The sequence below is a fragment of the Fundulus heteroclitus genome, chromosome 22 (genome assembly GCF_011125445.2).
Source record: "Fundulus heteroclitus isolate FHET01 chromosome 22, MU-UCD_Fhet_4.1, whole genome shotgun sequence".
NCBI classification, from domain to species: Eukaryota; Metazoa; Chordata; class Actinopteri; order Cyprinodontiformes; family Fundulidae; genus Fundulus; species Fundulus heteroclitus.
In genome coordinates this window covers 36,475,241-36,489,938 of record NC_046382.1, presented here as the reverse complement: position 1 = coordinate 36,489,938, position 14,698 = coordinate 36,475,241, and the positions used below count along the sequence as shown (strand labels likewise).

At 41.4% G+C, this 14,698-nt stretch overlaps 1 protein-coding gene across 1 annotated transcript in view; it reads left to right on the top strand.

Moving 5' to 3' along the window:
* The window catches only part of ehbp1 (EH domain binding protein 1), a gene marked incomplete at its 5' end in the record, with an annotated part of 133,469 nt that overhangs the window by 88,057 nt on the left and 30,714 nt on the right, over positions 1-14,698 (top strand). Inside the window, 3 exon segments of the mRNA XM_036126155.1 lie at positions 1,358-1,508; positions 6,099-6,347; positions 9,085-9,236. Of these exon segments, the coding sequence (XP_035982048.1) occupies positions 1,358-1,508; positions 6,099-6,347; positions 9,085-9,236 (552 nt within the window).

The window sequence follows — 14,698 nt, the reverse complement described above, 5'->3', positions numbered from 1 at the left end:
GTGTCCAAATTGTACGGCATGTGGGCCAAAATTGTCAAGTCAAAAGTACTCAAGGGTAAAAAAGAAATAAAAATAATAATAAAATAGGAAATAATCCCAAAAAATGTTTTTTTTTTTACCTGCTATACAAATTTTTTATTATTTTAATTAAACAAACCAGTCAGTGTTCCACAGGAAAGGGCTGTGGTAATTGTTATAGCAGAAGTTAAAAATGGGTGTTGCTTAATTGCTGTATTAAAAAATGGTCATCCAGTTTCCTAATTAATATAGACTTGATTGGAAAACAACACTTTTTTTTTTTTTCTTCCTCTAGCAATATAAGAGCAGGGTTGGGCTCAGTATTTCTTACAAAACACTTGCTGCATTTTGCCAATTTTAATCAATTAATTCATAGCAGATTTCAGTGCACGAGTTTGCATTTGAATAATCGTCATTGGAGGTATGTAGTCCTATTTATCATGAAATTAAAGAGAATTTAAAAAGTGTGGTTATAAAAGACAAATACTTTGTTTTTTTCCTAACATTCTCAACTGTAACACTTTTTTCTTTTATGTTATAGTTTTGCCCTCATTAAAAATAAATATAAAGTTTCCACCTGTACCTGTCACTTGTGCTGGAAGGCCAAATCTTTGTTGAAATGCAGTTGAGGGGCCACGCAAAGTCAGCGCAAATGGCCCCCGGGCCACACTTTGGACACGCCTAGTTTATACAAATGGACAGGTGTGCTCTGCTGTTCCATACCTGCCTCTGAGGTCTCTCACTGTGTTTGAAAGCTGTTTAAAATGCCTACTCTGCTACGAAACAGTGGATCTGATTAGGATGCAGTTCTGGTAGTACTATCACGATTGGAGGTGTTGTTGCACAAACATAAAATGACATCGACCCACTGGAAGCCGTTTATTTGCAGTGACTTATGGAAAACGTGTGCAGGTTGCTTTTGTGATTACTGATTATGCAAACTCTGTAAACAGTGCTGCCCAGTCTTTAAAAGTGTTCGGACAAAATCACATTTATATACTCTGGCAGAATATTTACCAATGTTTTGCTGAAATGAAAGTGGTCAGTGTTTGAAAATGTGACTTATGAAATGATTCTGTTATGTAAATGTCAATAGATGCGCCATGAGCAACAGCTGGTCTTCTATAATAAGCGTACCATGAATTGTAGTTGGTGGCCTTAAAACACCAATCTTTATTGCCATTAAACCGCAGGAGAAGATTGTGGTAATGGTGTTCTGAAAAGGTTAAGAACGGTATGAAAATATTTTCCTTGTGTTCCGTTGATATGTTTTCAGCCGAAGTACGATCGATTGAATGAAACAAAGTTAATCGAGCCTCTGTCCCGTTCTTGTGTGCAGGAGCGGGATGCAGAGCGGCGGAGGCAACTAAGAGAACGAGCCAGGCAGCTCATAGCCGAGGCTCGGTCCGGAGTCAAGATATCTGACATGAGCCTGCTGGATCCCACCATCATGGAGAGAAGCAGAGGAGGCAAGGCTGGCTCTGCAGGAGGTCAGGACATGAAAGCCAACCACAATATTACCGTTTTTCCTTTTTATTTACTCACATTAACATGAAAAACCACACTCATTCAAATGCTTTACAAGTAACTCATAAACTAACAACCACTAATGCTGATTTACTATAATTCGAATGTCACAGTTGTACGGTTTTGACTTAAACTTTTGAGATTCGCACATTTCCATTATGTTCTCTGAAGGGGTTCTGCCTAATCCTCAGCGAAAAACAAAATATCATTCGACAGCAGCCGTGGGTCTAAAAACCACCACCCCCCTATTACGAGAAGCGCTTCATCTTGCAACTCGTCCGCCGTCTCTCTCTCGCCCAGTAATTATTAATCAACGCTGCATATCGCGTGTCCAAATTACGTTCAAAACCCCACACACTTGTAATAACATCTTGCAGCGGTAGCAAATGCTGCCTCTGTGCATTTCCCACTGCTTTCCATTTCCCTGAAAATGGGGTTATTATCACAATGACCATTATTAGGCCTCACAAGTCATTTGTTTCAGATTCCTCTGTAATAGACAGCCTCCTTTTTAGTTGTTTTGTTCCAGAGGATCAAGTGCACTGAATGCAGATGACAGCGCGGACGCAGGTTACAGAGAAGTACATGATGTTGAGGAAGCAATGAAATGGATTTAACTGAATGTTGGAATGAACAAAGAAAGCAAATAGAGGATTATCGATGTATCGTAAGATGAATTAATAGATTAATGCTTCCAAATGTGGGGACGACGGGATTCAAAGATTACCAAACTACCCCGGACGTTTTTTTATGGTGGCTTTATCAATCAGGTAGGCTAAGACTGTGCCAGAATAAAAAAAGTAAAAGCTTACATGTTCATATTTTTAGACATGCACAGTTCTGGTAGGTGAAAATCTCAAACCCCACTCTTTTTAAATGTTTTATTAAAATTTTTTAATATTGGTGCTCTAGTTGCCTTTTTTTCTAAGTAGACCGACAGGAAATATGGCGAAGAGAGACTGGGAAGACATGCGGCAGAGGCCCACGGGCCAGGAGTCGCACCCAGGACTGCCACATCGAGGACTGAGGCCTCCGTAGAAAGACCGCTGTACCACCACCCCACCCCTCAAATCTAATCTTTTCCCCAGATCGTGCTGAAAACAACACACCCCGGTATGGAAGCTGTTGCTATAGGCAGAAGACTCAAAGTTAAAAACCAAGTCAGAGGGAGCACAAAAGCTTTATGAAAGAAAATATGCTCTGCATTTCCTCCATGTTGCTACGACAGTGAGGTAACCTACAGGTGCTGCTAGTACCAGCCTTCAATTCATCGTTCTTGTAGCTCAGGCTGTTTGGTCCTCCACTTTTTCAGCTGCGACGCTGTGCCCTCTACCACAGGACGGCAATTCCTGCCCGTCTTGGAGGATTTTGGGCAAATCGATAAAGGAGCAGATGGAGCCAGAGCTGACGTCAGTGGATACCAGGAAGGCTGAACGTATTACTACTAGATACATTCTGTTTAATCCCTATAAGCGTTCAACCACTGTCACTGTCATGGAACATGCTGGATTTGGAAATGTTGAGATCCAAAGGTTTTTCTGACGTCTAAGGTGTGTTAAGAGTGATCTGGTCTGCTCGGCGGAACATCAGGACAGCTCCGACCTCAAATCAGGGATATTCAACATGTTGGATTGTCCTGACCTGATAGCCTAGCGTGTGGAGTAGCATGAGGACAAATGAGCAGACAGCCTGTTGAATGTGACGTGTAGCCAATCAGAAAGCGAGGTGAGGGAAACCCTGAGAAACTAAAAAAAAAAAAAAAAAACACTCTCCTCCATATCATAGTGCAGCAAACGCAGAGCCCCCCATTCTCGCCGTCTCCACTCCTTTAACCAACAACTTTTTATGTTTTTTTCTCTGTTAAAATTATTCCACAAACTATCGCCATTATTCTTCCTGGTCATCCATGTTTATTTTCTCTGAAAATCTTGAGATGATTCGCTAGATTTCTCGTCTGACATCTGAATGATCCTGAGTGAAATCTGTTCATGTGTGTTGTTCTCGCCGTCTGACTGGAGACCACACACTGTACAGAAACCTGTTATAGCTATGATTGTTTTACCGTTACGTGTGCTGTCTGTCAGGCTTTGAAAGCCCACCGACTATTTTAAAATCATGCTGCGAATAGCGGTGCAGACTGTACTAATCCTCAATAAAATGTCAACTCCAAATTATTTTGGGGAGATTTAACACTAGTACGGTCCTTTTTACAGGAACTCTATCACATGGACCGTAGGACTTCAGCTCTGCGAAGATTTTGAGATTGGAAATTGGTCATAAATCTCTGATCAGTGCATTCCTCAAGTTTTTTCTTTTCCATTATTTTTGCAGCAGTTCAGTGTGTTAGTGAATAAATAACCTAATAAAGTTCCTGAAACATATCGGCAGTCAAAAATCTGAAAGCAATGGGGACATCCAATGGGGGGAAAAAACCTAAAGCACCAAAACCAAGGCTAATGAAATCTGATCAGGAGGTGGAAAACGGCAGGACAAAGACAGCAAGACAAACTGAAGATAACACTTGATTTATTTGCTCCTTCAGCTTTTCTGTACACGACTAATTGTTGATCTCATTAAAAATGGAGGCAGAGGAAAGAAGGGGACCAAAGAGGAGGCGGCAAGGAGGAGGAAAGAGAAATGCTGTGGGCTGTGATACACAAGGCCTGCCGAGCAGAACGGCTAATCCTAGCCCCCACTCTCTCCATCTCTCTGCCGCTCTCCCCTCATCACCATTCACGGTCCTTTAAATGCAGCTCGGCCTGCCCCCTCCAAGAGTCTGCCCGCAAAGAAACTTTCCAAACTCCATCACCATGGCCCCCCTATTAATTAGGCTTCAGCCAGCCACGCAGGGATGGCGCTTGCTAGCACGCTTCGCATCGCAGCTAGCAAATTAGAAAAGAAAAACCAGGAAATACTGTTATTTTGACTCCCTCTCCTTTCCTCTTTGTTCTTGGTCTTTCTCTCCTCCAAGTAATAAATAGCAGAGGAGGGCGCTCGCAACGTCTGACACTGTTTACTGATTGTTTTGTTTTAATCCATGGTGGGTTATCCATGCAGCTAGAGCCGTGCAGGTCTCCATTTGACTTTCTCCTAACATGCTTTTTGTTTTGTTCCTAATGTGGAGACACCATTGTTTCCAATGAACCCCTCAGGAGACTTAATGGAATATGTGCTTTCATGTTTTTGAGGTTTTTGTTTGCCTCACCTCTTTTATCTGGAACAAGAAAGGCGAACAGCAGATCTTTGAATGAGGGAGAAATTATACAGAGTTCTCATTTTCACATTGTGTGCCTGAGTTTTTTTTTTTTTTTTTTTTTTCTGCCCAACACACAAACCCACTCAGACATGAGGTACAAACTTGACTCTGCTTGGCTTTACTGCCTTTTGCTGTAAGCAGTGTTTTTAATTTCTTTTTTTTTTTTTTTATATAGATTAAATAGTTTGCATCCGTGCGGGGAAATTCTTGTAAATACTTGACATTTAGTTTGGAGTTTTCAAGGCTCGAAAGGAGTTTGAATTTTGGATAAAGAGCTCTTAAAGGCTTGGATCTTTAATTGATTTTAATCAAATTGATGTCTTATTAGATTAAAGAAGAGATTCAACTCCTAGTATAATAAAAACATCTCTGACCCAGTGGTGTCCATGATCGCCATGTTACTGTTGGGTTTTTAATAGTGGAGGTGATCTATTTTCCAGAGTGGAACAATGAATTTAAAAACACTAATTGGTTGCACAAGTTTAGAATCTGTTGTAGATAATTTCTAATTCACACAGAGTCCAAATTGTACACACAAGCACACAAGGTATGTTTGTCATTGCATTATCATTGCAGCTTGTAAAAAGAATTAGAGTAAGATCGGTATGGGTTTTATGACCAGGACGAGTGTACGTAAAGTTCTGACTTGGCCCTATAAGATGACTAAAGGCCCAGACAGACCACACAAGAACAGAGAGTAGTTCTGCCTCCCAAGGCTGCAGGAACAAAATGATACCACCCCTGGTTTAGAAATTCTTAGAGCGTGATCTTTGACCATCGTCCGGGCATCATTTGGAGTAATTTTATATGTGCCTTTTATTCCTAATCCTTCTGTATAGCATCCCAATACATAAGTACATACACAGTATCAATTGGAAGCAGCATTATATCTCATCTCACGTGGGAACAAATGTAAAAAAAAAATTACTTTGGGGATGATCTAAGAACTGTAAATGTATTTGAACACAATCCTAGATATTCACATGATTGTACCATAAGCTCAGCTGTAACTCTAAAGCACGAGTTACAGGAGTTAGGAGGCATGTTAATAGTTTCACAGGCTAATGTTAATACAAGCTAACCAAAACCTGTCTTTCTGTTCTTCTCCCTTCATTCTTCTTAAACCACCCCCACCCAACCATCACTAATACACGTTTCTAACTCCAAACCCTTCACCCTTCGTTCCCTGCATCCTCCCCTCCTTTCTTCTCATAACTATTCTCCTTCATTTCCTACTTTATCCTCCTCTTTATCTGCTTCTGCCCGTCTCTTCCTCTCTCTAACCTTGCATCCACAGATGTTTTGGGCAGGTTGCAAAGTCATGACGAGGATGATGTTGATGGTGAAAAGAGTGAGGATGAGGAAGAGCGTAGGGCGGAGGAAGAGCAGCTCCACTGTGATGATGTTGATGCAGATTCTGTTGATGCTGCCTTTTCTGCCTCTGCACCCGTTACTAACCAGCTCCCACAGGAGGCCCTTCCAACCACGTCCAGCACCCAGGGGCCCCTGGATCTTACTAACCCCGCGTCTGAGCTAGCCTGTCTGGGTAAAACCAATGGTTGATTGTTTTGTGGTGCTGCGTGATTCAGTCTGCTAACTTATTTACTTTACTTATAAAGTATATTTCACAATTTTTCCCCATTTATGCCATAAAGTAAACTGGAATTAAAAGTTGTGGCTTTAAAATAACCCTCGATCTTTAATTTCACACCTTTTAGCAGGTACAGGATACTTGTTTTCAAAGCACCATCAACTAAAGACTTGTTATTTGTGTAACACTGACCTTATTAAAATGGTCAAATCATCTAAACTATATCTGATTCCCAGCACTGCAAAAAGGGAACTAAAAATAAAATTAAAAAAAATTTTGAAATTAGCGTATTTTCCTCGGTTGGAGAAGCTAAATAAGTCTATTTGCCAATGGAATGAGTATTTTTACCCTTAAAAAAAGATAATTAGACATCCTGCACTTGAAATAAAATGATGGAGATGGATTGTTCCCATTTTAAGTGCAAAAATCTTATTCCGTTGGCAAATAGTCTTATTTACCTGCTCTAATCAAGGAAAATACCCTGATTTCAAGAAAATTTCACTTACATTTAGTTCCCCTTTTGCCGTGAGGCGTTCTGGGTCTGGCTGTCCCCCACTAACTTGAATAAAAAGTATTATTAAGGATTTAGTTTTTCTTGTTTTTTTTTTTATTATTAATACTTTGCATAAACTTTTAATTATTAAATGAAAAGTTTGTCCCAAACAAAAATAAAAAATATCTTCAGGAAAACATTTGGTCAAATCTTCAGAGGTAAACTAATTACTGTATTTTTGTAATTAAGGAATTCTGTTTATTGCCTTCATTTCCTGTCGATCTAAGATAGGTTAGAGTACCGTGAGGGACCTGACAAAACAGACATTAAAAAACAAACAAATGCTTTCGCTACCTTTGAAGTGCATTATCTCGCACTTTTTTCCCCCCCCTCACTATGTTTTTTCGTTGGTAACGTTTTGAAAAGAAATCGGTGGTTGTGAATGTAGCTTTTAAAGCTTCTGATTCCACCTTTTAATCTGCCAATATTAGCGGAGTGAACGCGGCACACATGATTTAAATGTTGTTCAGCCGTACGTGTTTGTGTGATGCGACAAAGTTCAAGAGCCATGTTTGCATGTTGGTATCTTTATTCATACGCCTCGGTGTGTGTGTGTGTGTGTGTGTGTGTGTGTGTGTGTGTGTTTTCTGGCTGCACAAGAGGAGGTGACACATGAAACGGTTGCCCTCCTGTTCTTTCATCTTCTTCAGTGCAGTGCTCTGGCCTGGCAGGGGAGCTGTGGTTACCGGTCCCTGGAAAATAGAGCTGTAGGCTGCTGCTGGCAGGCACACGCACACAGAGAAGGAAGGATGGACATTTGGGGGGGAATAAAGAATCAAGCAAACCAAATATTGTTGGGTGGACGTAAAACAGAGAATATGTGGGAATCGTGAATTAGACATAAAAGAAATGATGGGATTTATCCAGAGGAAGTGAGTAGGTCAACTTTTAAAGCGATAAATGTCGTACTGGCGATCACCAGTGGTCAGCAGAAAATGCCATCAGTAGATGAGCAGCTTACAAACAAGATCGTCTCTCCAGTTCTGTCATAATTACATCACTATTTACACACTCATCCTGGGCAGTGCTGTCATGTTAATGTATCCCTTTTAAAGATGAGTGGTTCTTTATCAGAGGGGAAATGATTAGATGACATATAAGTGATCTTTGCCAAAAGCATCGGGGCACCCATCCATGGCCACAGGTGTATCAAATCCAGCACCTAGGCATGCAGACTGCTTTTGCAAACATTTGCGAAAGAATGGGTCACTCACAAGAGCTTAGTGAACTCCAGCGTTGTACCGTGATAGATTAGCTCTCTTCAGATTAGCTCAAGAACAGTGTGTAAAGAGCTTTGTGGATTGGGTGTTAATGGCCGAGCAGCTGCAGCTAAACCTTCCATCACCGAGAGTACACCGCAGAGCGTCGGAGGCAATGGTGCAAAGCACGCAGCCGCTGGACTCCAGAGCGCGGTGGAGACATGTTCTCTGGGGGGGGATGAATCGTGCGTCTCTTCCTGACAACCCAGCGGGGGAGTCTGGGTTTGACCGTCGCCAGGAGAGGCGCACTTTGCTGACAGCGTCGTGTGAGGTTTGGTGCCGAGGGGTTGGAGCTGTTTTTCAGGATTTGGGATCTCTCTCCCTCCTTCAACGTACCGATGTATTTTGGACAGCTGTTTGCTCCCAACTTTGTGGGACAAGTTTGGGTGTTGAGGAGCTTGACTGGACCCGCACAGAGTCCTGACAACAACCCAAGAGCCAACAGGTCAAGCAATTGAAATCAGCCAGACGAGGGGTGAACCATCAAACCCAGATTACGCTAGGTCTTTGTTCATAGCCACAAAAAGGGTGTGAATTCTTATTTGCCTGCAGTTAGCACATATTAGTGGTAATGTTTGTATTTCAGCCTGTATGCATGTTTTAACTCGACGTAATAACTTGGATAAAGTAAGGAAAAAACTATTCAAACGCTTGCATCAAATCTTTTTCACAATCATTGAAGTTGTTTGTTGCCTAATGAGCATAATGTGAAAACAACCAACCACTCAAATGGTTGATGTGGCAAATTAATTTGACATCGATGTTTATAGCAACCATATATCAGTGGAAGTGTGTGGGCTGCGCTGTTGTGACGTGCTCCAGCCTATCATCTTCAGAGGTGTGGATCATCCATGTTCTTATCCTCGTTCTTCGTCCCTAGGCGCAAACAGCAGGCATGTGGATCTGAAGCTGAAGAAGCTGGCAGAGACCAGTCCAAGAGGAGTCACTTCCCCTTCATCTCCTTCTTCCACGTCCTCCTCATCCTCACCAACTGCCTCCTCAGCCTCCCCGCTCACCCCTGAAGGATTGGAGGTACCGACACACGCAGAAAAACACCTTTTTTCCCCTCAGTCTCTCTCTCTCTCTCTCTCTCCCAGTTTTACCTTGACGCATTTGTTTTTTTTTTCTCTCTTCCTGTCTTACTCGATGCACCATCAAAGGTTTAGTCCAATCAATTAGACCAGATTGACCCTGTTTGTCAGCCTGCTGAACCTTTGTACTCATCTGTCAGTTGAACCTTCATGCACGGCCGTAGTTTATCCCTCTCATGTCCATATATGTCCGTTTAAAGCCAGGACAAGCATAAACAGACACACGTTTGGCATGGCGGTGCGCTACAATATATGCCGCCATCCCTTCTATTGACTGTGACCTTTACAGACCGTTAGGTGTGTGTATGGGGACAGGTGCGGAGGAGAGTTGTTACCGCTGCTTGTGTCTATAGCTTCTGATGAGAATATTGAGTCAACATGGCAGTCGGGCAGTTTGAACATCTGTTTAATTGATTTTTGAATGTCAAGTAGAATAAGGTGAATGTGCGTGTGCCTGTCAGAACAAGTTAAACTCGCTCTGCGTATGGCGGTGCAGGGTGTCTTTGATCAGCTATTCACATAAACACCCTCTTGTGTTCAAAGTCTAAAAGGCTTAGTGCTTTATGGCTGCAGGAGTGTATATGTGTGCGTGTAATCAGTTGACCCTCACAGACGTACGATCAGCATTTGACATTGATAGGCTCGAAACAGATTACCGAAAAGTACCAAATACTGGATCTGTGATCGCCAACAGTGGGATTGGGAGCTCCATCGCTACCGTTAGAGATATGAATAGGCATGCTCTCTTCTCCTGTCTTTGTTTATCTCAGAGGGTTTCATTAGTGCTGAAATGATGACATTTGTCTTGCATTACACCACATCAAATCTAATTAAATGAAGCAATCACGTTCTAGTAACAAAAATAGCTTTAGGAAATTAGCTTTTGGTCCAAACTAGCAATAATCATAATCATACGATAAATTATCAGGCTACAGATTTATTTTGGAAAGTATCCCTTTCAGACTGCAAGCTGGACAGTGGCGGCTGGAGATAAAGTATGTATCACCTGCCGCCACTGGGGGCGCACTAGATGTCAGAGATGAACTCACAACCATAAATTCATCCACAATTCTCTGCTCTTTTCGGCCTTGTTGTGTGACTCTTCCTTTGATATCCGTATGTTTGAGGGACATTTCTGCCTACGCATATAAGCTGCCAGGGGAGTGACTTTGATTGACACGTATCAAGAATAAATCTGATTGGATGAAGAATAACACAAAAGGCACAGATAATCCACGGATTTAAAGAACTGTTTTTTGAGTAGAATCAAGTATCCAATGAGAGACCAGCATGAGGTCACATGGAAGCCGAAAGGTTTCCTGCGGTTTCACTGGGTTCGGCGCCCTCTATTGACAAGCCGCCACTGAAGCTGAGTAAGAAGAGTTACAAAATTCATATGAATAAAGTCCTAAGACTTTATTCATATGAATTTATTTATTCAGTCTTGAATATGGATTTTACCTGCTTATTGTCAGTACGTCTTAAAAGACATTGTTCCTAATTTGATTTTCTAAAACATTAATGAGGCCCTGGCCTCTGGATGTTTTTAAACTGATCATTTTTGTTCTGTTGCATCTCGTCTAACATTACATCTAGTCTGTGAAATGCTATGCTGTACCTATGCTGAGTCAGCAGCTGTAGATAACATTAATATTTAAAAAAAAAATAGGTGAGCATGGCCAAAGTGGCGCTGGGCTAAAGACTCTCCTGCCTTCCCACTGACCTCTCAGTCAGCAACTTCTCCAGCCTGCATTTGATAAAGATAAATGGAAACTGGTGAGGACTGAACGCGACAGATATGGCTTCTCTACTGTTTTGGTTTATACCAGAGAGATTTGCCAAAGCTTAGCTTGTGGAAAGTGGATCTCTCATAAGTTTTAATATTCACTGGCTTTCCAATCCACCTATAGGTACCACTAAAAGCTTTGCTAATGAAACTATTCTTAAAATATCAGTTGTTTTTTCACAAATAAAGGCCTTTGTAGGCCAGAGTTACAAACAAGAAATCCGTTTTTTATGTCTATTTATCTGTGGACTGGGCTCAACATCATTATTTTGCATATAGATTGTGTGGCGATTTAAAAAAAAAAAAAAAATCTAAATTTGACGTTTTTAAAAACTCCGCTCTGTGGTGTTTCTGTTTCTTTATGTTTTGTCTTGTTTCTGGGCCTGTTAAATTGCATAGAAGCTGGAGAAATAATGACTGAGGAAAAGGTAAACTGTGTTAATGAAAACATGAGCTACAGCTGTTTTGAAAAAATTTTCAGATCTTTAGCCTAACACTTCTTTAGCCGTGCTAAGGACTTCCTTCGTTTTAATCGGAGAAGGAATATCTTTTAAAATCTATGAAGTGATGTACCCTTGCATAAGATACTCTTGCCTAAAACCACATAGATGCCATACAGGAGATAGCTGGCACCAACTCAACAGTCTCCTAATTGATTAAGGGATGATTGATTAAAGTGATTCAGAAGTTGTCTAATGAGATGATTATAGAACATTCAGGAACAAATGTGTAACATTTTGTCTACTTGTTTTAATTTAGCTGAATTTGGGATTTGTAACTTAAAGAATGTGATGAATTTTCGTTACAGGTGTATTGGGATGAAAGAGTGTGGTTCTGTGTAGAAGTATAAATTAATGGGAAACGTAGAGCAACCTTGAACTTCAAAACTTTGGCCTTGAACAATGTTTGTAACAATTTTTAATGTTTTATTGTGAGAACGAAGAAAGTGTAAACAACAGAAATATGAAAAAGAATGTTTCCTAAACCTGTTTAAATTTTTTTAGCTGTCCAGAAAATGTCTATCTGTATGCCGTGGTGAGTTTGTGTGGTTTTCTTTTGAAATAAGGATTCATTTTCCTTGCCGAGGGCTCCATAAAGTCCTTCAGGCCGGTGTAATGCCCCGCATGAACATCACCCACCAACACACACTGTCCCTCTCATTACTGATTGTGTGTATGCGCAGCCTCGGCAGCGCACGATAAGGGCATGCGACGCTCAGCAGACTGCAACATTAGTCACGCAGCCCCCTGCATGCACATTTACAGACTCACATGCACTAAAAGCCCTGAATCACCACTGCTGCAGCTTACCACAGTGATTGCAGCGGTGATAAGAGATATGGAGGGAGAATGAAAGAAGGCAAGAAGGGGCGAGCGCCCCAATATCTGCTTGTGCCAGAGTGTGAAAAGGAAACAGAGGGGTAGCCAAGTGGGCAGGTGTTTTGTATTCTTGTGCGATTTAGTGATTGGGATGGTTTTTGCCTTTGGTTGAAATGCTGCGGCAGATAAAAACCCAAACGACAAGCCACAATTTTTGTAACAGTTAAGCAATATGTCTCTCAATGGTACGGCAGCCTAAGGCCTCTAATCAGTCCCCTCAGGATTTTTACATTTTGGGTAAATACGTGATTTTTTTTGTAAATAGTGCAAGGGTTTGCAGTCTCAAGTTATCATAGCACAAACATGTTTTTTTAAATCTTCATGAAAAAATGACAAGGACAAAAGCATTAATCGGATGAATCTGTTGACATGTAATTAATCTCTTATTTAAATGTGCATTTGATTTCTTGATTAAAATCAGCCCATGTCTTTCTGTGGACTTCTACTTTCCTGCTGTTATTTTAGATGACCGATAATCTGGGGAAAGTTTCAGAATTAGGTAAGCCAGAAAGTGCAGGTCCCAGGCTGTAGGAATCGGTTTGATGATTGAAACACCAACTTTATGACATTTTCATGCACCGAGTTTACAAACAGGCTCAAAATCTAAAATGTTGAGACGGGCTTTTTTCCCCCCTACCATAATAAATGCCGGTATAGATTTGAAAATGTGCATTTAGCGACGGTAGACATGGGTATGAGATTCTTACAGTACAATAACCTTGAGTAAAAACACCAGTTTTAATTGCTTTATTTATAAATATTTATAAAATGTATTTTATTATCTTGATACAAAAGTTGTTTATATGTTAACATGACTATTGAGTAGAATATTATATTTTGCCATTTTTTGGCACCAGGGCCTTATTTGACAATAGGCTAACAGGAAATGGGGTTGAGTGAAAGGGGGAAGACATACAAGATCCAGAGGCCAGGACTCGAACCCGGATTTGCTGCTGGCCCTAGATGCATCACATGTTCTTCCCCTGCACCACCACCGGGGTGACTTTTTGCCATTCTCTTTTATAATTTAATATTAGGAGTCGTAATTAGTCGGGCTAGCTGCTAGGTAGCGGCTTCCTGATTAATGCAGATGCCACTGGTAGCGTGATAACTAGTTTTAAAACAGGCTAGCTTGATATGAGTGATGCATGGCGCTCCTTCAGTTCCACACATTCACTGTGTTTTTCTGGAAATATTTTCAAATAATGGACTTTGTCATTTTTTTTTAACATCTGAAAGTTTGTCAGGCTTTTTTAGCCAGCTGACTGGCAGGGCAGCGCTCTGAGTAACTCTGTACTCTGCACGGCAGGAGAAAACTCTGGTCTTCACAACGTTTTCTCTCGCGTGTCTTTAAATGGACCAACGCTGGGGAAGATGTATGATAAAACACTTTTTGAAACCTTGGCATTCCTGCATGCCGGTACCTGGTCCCATGCCTCCTGAGAGCTGGAAGCAGAAAGTATTACCGCATTCCCTTTACTCAGAGTTAGGATCATCATCGTCGGAGATCTCTCAGCTTTGAGATACTCCTGTTTTTGCATGTGCTCTTTACTTTTCATGGCCTTCAGTAAATTTGAATATGCTCACTAGCTTTGTGAGCATCTTGCTGTCCCTGGGCATGGGTACACACACACACACACACACACACACACACACACACACACTCACTCAAGGACATCAGTGCTTCCACACATCCCAGCTCTTGTCCTGTTTTAAAATATTTAATTGGCCTTTTTGTATAAAAGCCCAAAGCAGTTCATAAATAAATTTGCCTCCGTTCGACTTGACACAAGGTTTTAAGTGGCTAGTGGAAGCTGACAGACTAATAGACAAAACAAAGTGAGAACAGGCTAATTGCTGACTTTGTTTTTGAGAGTCAATAATGTGAAGAAGCTCTAACAACTCCTCGTCTACGCCCCGTTTCCCACCCACCTACGCCGGCTCTATCAGCCCTCCCTGCTCCACGCACCCCGCCCGACTATCTCCCTGCGTCTCAAGCGCTGGAACGTGTTCGCCCTAATTGTCGACTTTATTACACGTTTCGCCGTCTTATTAATGTTGCCGCCACGTCAATCTCAGCCGAAGTCGGTTTCTTTTTCCACTCGGCTTGGCATATTCGGAGTCTCGGTAATAAAGCGTCTCTGCGCGCCGGTCCTGATAGAGGGAGAAGTGAGCGTTCAGCTTTTTAACATGTGTTCACTTTGAAAACAATAGCGTTTCTTTTTTTTTTTTTTCTTT